General features: G+C 37.0%; 1 protein-coding gene across 1 annotated transcript in view; it reads left to right on the forward strand.

Annotated features, from left to right (window-relative positions):
• The window catches only part of TMEM70 (transmembrane protein 70), an 8,893-nt gene extending 2,968 nt beyond the window's left edge, over positions 1 to 5,925 (forward strand). The window contains exons 2-4 of the mRNA XM_015598610.2: positions 6 to 124; positions 1,209 to 1,314; positions 5,273 to 5,925. Of these exons, the coding sequence (XP_015454096.1) occupies positions 6 to 124; positions 1,209 to 1,314; positions 5,273 to 5,730 (683 nt within the window). The 3' untranslated portion in view covers positions 5,731 to 5,925. The remainder of the gene's footprint in view (positions 1 to 5; positions 125 to 1,208; positions 1,315 to 5,272) is intronic.
• Positions 5,926 to 7,207: the final 1,282 nt, after the last annotated feature.

Raw genomic sequence — 7,207 nt, forward strand, 5'->3', positions numbered from 1 at the left:
GCGAGGCCCCAGGGCGGCCGTCTCGCGGGCGGCCTCCTGCAGCGGCTCCTGGGGGCCTGTCGGCCGCAGGAGTACGGGACTGCGCGCGACCGCGCCGCTTCTGCCTCGTCCCGTGCGAGCGCAGGTGGGCCGTCCCAGGGCTGGCAGATCCGAGAAAGGGTGGGAGTCGGTGGGTGTAGTCGGCACCCGGGAGCCCCCGCTCTCTGACAGCTCTCCCCGCGCCTCCGGCTGGGAATCCCCTGCGGGGCTGGCGAGAGTAGCAGGCCTCGGCGTTAGGTGCACCACTTGGAGACCGAAATGAAAGACCTTGGATAACATGATATTGAGTTTGTTCTATTTTTTATTAGGTGGTCCTAATTTTAGGAATTTCTTTGCTCCCTGGAAAAAGGGAATGGAGACGTTAATCTTCTGATTTTAGTCTGAATAAATTGTCTCCTAATCCTGCCCTGTAAAGTATCAAAATTAGCAAATGTGCTTGAAACGTGGAAGAAATGCCTAACATGGGAATTGACACCTAATTAAATTTCAGCATAAAGGGATTAGGCATGCCTTTTGAAGTCTATGTGCTGTGAAATTCATTTTCAGACTTTCAGGGGACTCTCGTGTTCCCGTGAAATTTGATGTACGGTTTCAAGTAAAATATTCGTTAGGAGGAATAAGAGATGCAAATGGATGGCCTTTAGGAAAATTACCTCTTTTTATTTTTTATTCTTTAAAGTTTTTATACTAGCTATTGGTATAAATATTTTAGAAGTAATAAAAACGGTCTGGACTTTATACAATCTGAATTTGCAGTGTTTTACTTACGTTATTGTATTAAAACTTTATTTTTTGAAAAGCTAATGCATTTAACTCTGACCATGAAGCAAGAGTGAAGTTCTCATTAAGAGTAGAAGAAAAGAAACCATTCCACTAAACTTTTTACACGTTCAAGGTCACACTTTATCTAAAAAGCTTGAAGCTGGGGTTGCTCCCTTGTTCTTCAAACTCCAACTCAGCACGTGTCTACTTATGACTGGAATTAAGGAAAGTCATTCTGTTAGCCAGTATGATTTCTCTACCTCTGTATATATTTTGAGAGAATTCTTTAAATCATCTCATGTGACAAGGTCTCTTCATTGTCTTAAATTTTTTTTTCAATTTAAAAGTTTTAAAACGCAATTTATTATGTACTTACATTATAATAGTCTCTGTCTCTGTTTCATTAGATACCTGTGTGTTGGGAAAGATGTATTCGATGCTTACATACGCAAGTTGAAAAATCAGAAGATGGAAGGCTGATTTATACTGGGAATCTGGCCCGAGCAGTATTTGGTGGGTAATCAGAAAGGAAGATATTTACTTTTATTTTTCCCTTTTGATTGTAAAAAGTGTTCTTAGCATATGTTATGTATTATTTTAGTCCTCTTAATTGCAAGACATAAGGAAAAATTAGGTTGTAATTTTTTCTTGTGTCCTGTTGATAAAAAGATTTAGAAGTTGAGACCTTTGCATTTTCAGATTTAAAAAAGGTTTTTGAAGATTATTATGACTTTGTGATCTGATGGTTAAAGCTTCTTTTGGTCACCTGTTGAGATATTTAACAACAAAATAAAACAGCAAAAAGTGTATATTTGTGTAATGGTTGAATATACAGAGAAAAAATGTGGAATACCTCTTAGAAGTAGTTATATTGGGGGAATAGACATTTACTTCAGGTGTTTTTAAATTTGGTGTTTACATGAACATGTAATACTTTTATAATTCAAAAATATACTAATTTTACATTTTTTCAGGTCATTTTAGAATTTTCAACAAAATGTTTACTTAGCGGCTTTTCCAGGTGATAGACAGCTATGGAGAGTTATGGACAGTGTGCTAGATAGCTACAAGTTTAGAGCTCTTTCCTTAGATCGTAATTTAGGATTTTGTATGGAACAATTTAGTAGAGAAGGCCAAAGAACTGAGGTATGTGATTTGTTTAATTTTCTCAGGTTGTATTTCATTGTAATAATCTTTTTTTTAAAAAAAAAGTATGACATGAAACATCTGGAGGATTACTTTATAGCCAGGTGGGCCCAAGATTTCAGCACACATTTGCATTTGTGTTTTTGATCACGCTGGTATCAACTGATCACCTAAAATTTACTCAGGAAATCTAAGTTCTCAAGCGTGTGACATTGAAATAGAGTATGTTTAGAGTATAATTTTAGCTGTTTAAAACTTTTTAGGGATAAGGACTGATTATAATCACCATCGAGTGGAGTTCTGAAGTTATTGGAATAATCAATTCTGGATCGTTATAAATTTCTTCACAAGTCAATGCATGAGTAGGCCATTGAGCCTCTGTCACATCTCTGGCCTGGGCTACCTGGATTGGATCCATTGAGATGTGTTAACAGTGACCCCCATTTCCTTCTGAACACAGAACCGTTCCTTCAAATGCAGGGAAGTCTTACCAATTTATTTCATGTTCCAGACTCCATTCTGGAAAGAAGAGACTATAAGTAGGAATTAATTTTGGTGTGGGTAGGATATAATATTTGTGGAAGAGCATGGCTGTTCATGCTCTTCAAAGTTCTAGAATTATAAAGGAATTGAATGTTTGACTTCTTTTAATATCATGAAAGTAGACAGTCACTCTGTATACTTATCAGGGATTGATACTTTTTCTAAGTAGAAACTGAGGGAGAAACATTTTTTTCTATGTGAAACTGAGTGAGAGACCATAAGACCTAGAGGTACCATTCCTGGAGGTTCTTTACTAAATGAGTCCTACTTTAAAGACATTTGAAGGTCCTTTTAGTCGACAGTTCTTGTTAATTCAGCAACATGTAATTCCTGATGTCACAGGATTCTCGTTTTAAGATGAGTAGAATTTGAACATGAAGAAGTGTGAAAGAAGGGGCACCCTAGGCACAGAAGTGGTGTGAGCAAAGTCAGAAAGATGGGAAGGCCTTGAATGTTTTAAAAATAGCAATACTTCAGTCTAGGCAAAATCAAGTATATGTGCATGTTAGTTAATTTCCTAGGGCTTTTGTAATAAATTTCCACAAACTTGGTGGCTTAAAACAACAAAAATTTATTCTCACAGTTCTGAAGCCTGGAAGTTTGAAATCAAGGTGTTGGTAGGACTGTGCTCTCTCTGAAGGCTTCAGGGAAGAATTGTTTCTTGCCTCTTCCAGCTTCTGGTGGCTCCTGGCAATGCTTTGTGTTCCTTGGCTTGTAGCTGCATAACTCATCTCTGCCTTCTACTTCACGTGGCCTTCTCCTTGTCTCTGTTTGTCCTGTTCTGTCCTTATAAGGATATTCTCATTGGATTTAGGGCCCACCCTAATCCAGTATGATCTCATCTGAATTTTTCATTGTCTGCATAGACCCTATTCCAAAATAAGTTCACATTTTGAGGTTCTGAGGGGACACGAATATTTAGGGAGACAGAATTCAACCCCCTAAATGTGACAAAAGTAATGGGGAAAAAAGAAGTGGGGAGGTCTGAGGAGGCTTTCATGTAGGAGGCAGCTTGGTCTGCATTGTATCCCATGTGTACCAGTGTCATGGCAACTACCTGTGGGAGGAAGGGAGGAATTATTTTAAGTTACTAATGCAATATAGTTAAGCCTTCAGCCAATAGTAGTGTATGAGTGTCTGCTTTCTTATAGCCTCACCAACAGAGTATGTTGTCAAACTTTTGTTTTTTGCCAATTTAGGGAAAAACAGTAACTCACTCTGGTTTTTATTGCGTTTCATATGATTGAGGTTTAGCATCATTTCATCTGTTCAAGGACCATGTGCATTTTTGTTTCAGTGAACTGTCTGCTTATATTTCTTGCATGTTATTTCTTCCCCCCTTATATACTAGAAACCTACATAGTGGTGATATTAACCCTTACTGATATAAGTTGTAAATATTTTTCTCATTTGTCTTTTTACATTTTTAATGTAATCAGATTTATCAGTCTTTCTCCTCAATTGCTTCAGTACTTGGAGTCACGATTAGGAAAATTTTCCTATCTCAGATTATGAAGCATTTTATGGATATTTTCTTCTTACACCTCTATGATTTTAGTTTTTACATTTAAATCTCTGGATTATTTGGAATTTCCTGGTATATGCTATGAGGAATGGATTGAATTTTTTCTTTTTCTGCATGGCTATCCATATTCTACCACCGCTTTTGCCCACTTATTTTAGATTTTATCTTTATACTAAAGTTCCATATACAATTAGGTTTATTTCTGTATTTTTTATTTTGTTCTTTTGATCTGTCTGTTTATTTGTGCACCAGTGACACACTATTTTAATTATAGAGTCTTATGTTTTCGTATCTAACACCCCCTTTTATTTTTGCTTCTTTAGTTTTTCTAAATTAACTTTATAATTAACTTGTCTGAGGTCTCATCTTGTCTATTTTCCAAACAGATGGTATTTTTATTGGGATCATGTTAAAATTATACTTTCAAACTAAGAGAAATTTATATTTAAAGTCATTTATTTTCTTATTGTGGTGAAATATATATAACATAAAATTTATCATCTTAACCATTTTTAAGTATATAGTTCAGAAGTCATTGATTTTTAATCTCTCTAATATGATAGGTAAAAATATCTCATTGTTTTAACTTGCATGTCTTTCCTTGGTAAAGGAGTTGAATACCTTTCCCACATACTTCGTAACCACTGGTGTTATTTTTGCTTTTTGGGTTGTGTTTTGTTTTGTTTTGTTTTTTGTCATTTGTTGTTTTAACCCTGGGCACTTAGCTCGATAATGTTAGCTCCACATTTGAAGAGTTTATGTTAGAGAGTGCTTGGTAACAGAGTTTTATTTGATAGTCTGCTGACTGAGTTTTTATCATATTAATAAGGATCTTTGAATAATATTAAATCTTTTCTTGGGGAACTGAGGTTGAGGCCAATTAACCCTAATGCAGATTTCCCATTTGAAGAGGCAATGCAGCGTAATGGCCAACGGCCTGGAGTCACATTGCCTGGGTTGCCTGGGTTTGAATCCCAACTCTGTCACTTGATAGTTATGTGACATTGAGCAAGAGCCTCATTTTTCTCATCTCATGATAATAATTGTATATCTATGTCTTAGGGCTTTCTGTAGATTTCATGAATAAAATATGTAAAGTGCTTAAAACAGCCTGGAATGTTATAACACTTTATGTGTATTTTGATTTTGTTGTTGTTATGATGATATGGTAAGAAAAGTGGAAGAATTAATTGGATAGGTTGATTCTTTTATAAAATGTAAGAGTATTAATCCTCTCCCATTTTTGTTCCTATTTAGGTGTGAAATGTTTCTCTTATTCTACAAGTGTGATCAGCCTTGCAGTTCTGCCATACATTTTTGCACAAAGTAATATCATATTTGGAAGTCTGCCTTTGCAAGTCTTATTTTATGGCGTCATAGGAAGCTTTACGTTGATCACTCCAGCGCTGCTTCACTTTGTTACGAAAGGCTATGTCATTCGGCTGTACCACGAGGCCACAACAGACACTTATAAAGCCATTACTTACAATGTTGTGCTTTTGGAAAAGAGTACAGTGTTTCACCAGAATGACGTGAAGATTCCAAGCAGTGCACATTTGTTTACCACATTTTATGCTAAAACGAAATCATTGTTAGTTAATCCAGGTCTCTTTCCAAACCCTGAAGACTATGACCATCTGATGGGTTATGACAAACCATTCACTTTTGACATGGAAGAAACCAGTGAAAAGAAACAAGTTAAAGATGAGAAATGAGTCTTTGTTTTTATGTTTGTGCTTAAGTATGATTTATGTTCCAATGTATAATAATAAAATTGCCTTTACTTTTGTTTTTGGTCAGTGACTGATTGTGAAAAATAATTTGAAACTGTAGCAAACAGAATTTGGAATTAATTTGCAGAGAATTGTGTTCCTTTATAATAAAATAAGCTCTTTTATTATACATGAAAAGTATGTGATTTTCCACCATTTGTGCTTTTAAAGAAGGTGTGAAAACACATGTACTCATTGGCATATGTATGGATAATTTAATAAGTGGTTTAATCTCAGCTGTGGATCAGACGTCAGAAGCAAATGGGGAAAGTTTTCTTTGCGTTTAGATTTTTCTGAGTGTATAGGTACTATCTCTTCTCATTAAAAACTCTTAAAAATCTATAAATTATGGAAAGCAATGATAATCGCTTTTTCTGGCTCTGAACACAGGTTGTTGCCTAGGTTTTCTCGTAAGGCTGCCCATAGTAAGGATGTCCATGCGCAGCGGTAGCTGTAGGGGAAATGGTGACCTGAGTAATTGTCTTCTGTGGTCCCTTTGCCACTCGTGCATTCCTCCCGTGGCGCACCCTATCAGAGTGAGGAAATCACATGCACTAAACAGGCGGACAGTACCTTTTATAAAATAGCAATCTCTGCTTACTTTATCAAGTATTGGCATTTTAAGATTTTCACCTCTAATTGTAAATTGAAAGTTGGTTCTCATGGAGGATTTTAAGCCAAGAGCAAAAGACCTCACACCATTCTATTTAGATCAGATCCTTAAGCACATAGAGTGAGCCAGGTACTGTGGTACTTGCCAGAGTCACCGTTAAGAACAAAACACCAGTCTATGGAGCTGTCTGACACCTGCCGCCTGCCCCTGTGGTCAATCTAATCTACGGCTCGCCATGTATAAGGGAGGTCGGTAGAGAAACAGCAAAAACATCACTGGTTCATGGGGAAAGGCTATTGAAGTCTGAAGCTACTAGAAGCTCATAGGAGACAACGTAGGAAGGTGCTCCCCTTTCTGAGACCGAGAGCCTGCCTTCTGCTAGGATCAGCCAGCTTGCCTAGCAGAGGGCAGGCTCTAAGCTCTTAGGAAGATGAACAAGCTGGTGCTGTCTCTGTTCATGGGTTGGGCCTCTGCCTGCCTGTTCCTCTGTCCTGTTACCTAGATAGATATATTGCTATCCTAGTGTGATTATACCTTTATAAAAACTATCGAATTGCTCATTATCAAATATTTTTAAGTAAAAGCAAGAGAAAAGTCACTCCAAGTTCCATTCCTGAAAAGACAAAACATAACCCAGCATTGTTAACATTTTAAAGTTTTCTTCCACCAGAATAATTCAGAAGATAACTTGGTTGTTTAGGGAAAAGAAAAAACGCTTAAAAGACTGAGAAAGATGACTTCTCAAGAGCATGGTGGAGTGAGACCAAGATGTAGAAAAGGGTCAGCATGATTCACCACTGAAATAAG

The sequence above is a fragment of the Pteropus alecto genome, unplaced genomic scaffold (genome assembly GCF_000325575.1).
Source record: "Pteropus alecto unplaced genomic scaffold, ASM32557v1 scaffold87, whole genome shotgun sequence".
NCBI classification, from domain to species: domain Eukaryota; kingdom Metazoa; phylum Chordata; class Mammalia; order Chiroptera; family Pteropodidae; genus Pteropus; species Pteropus alecto.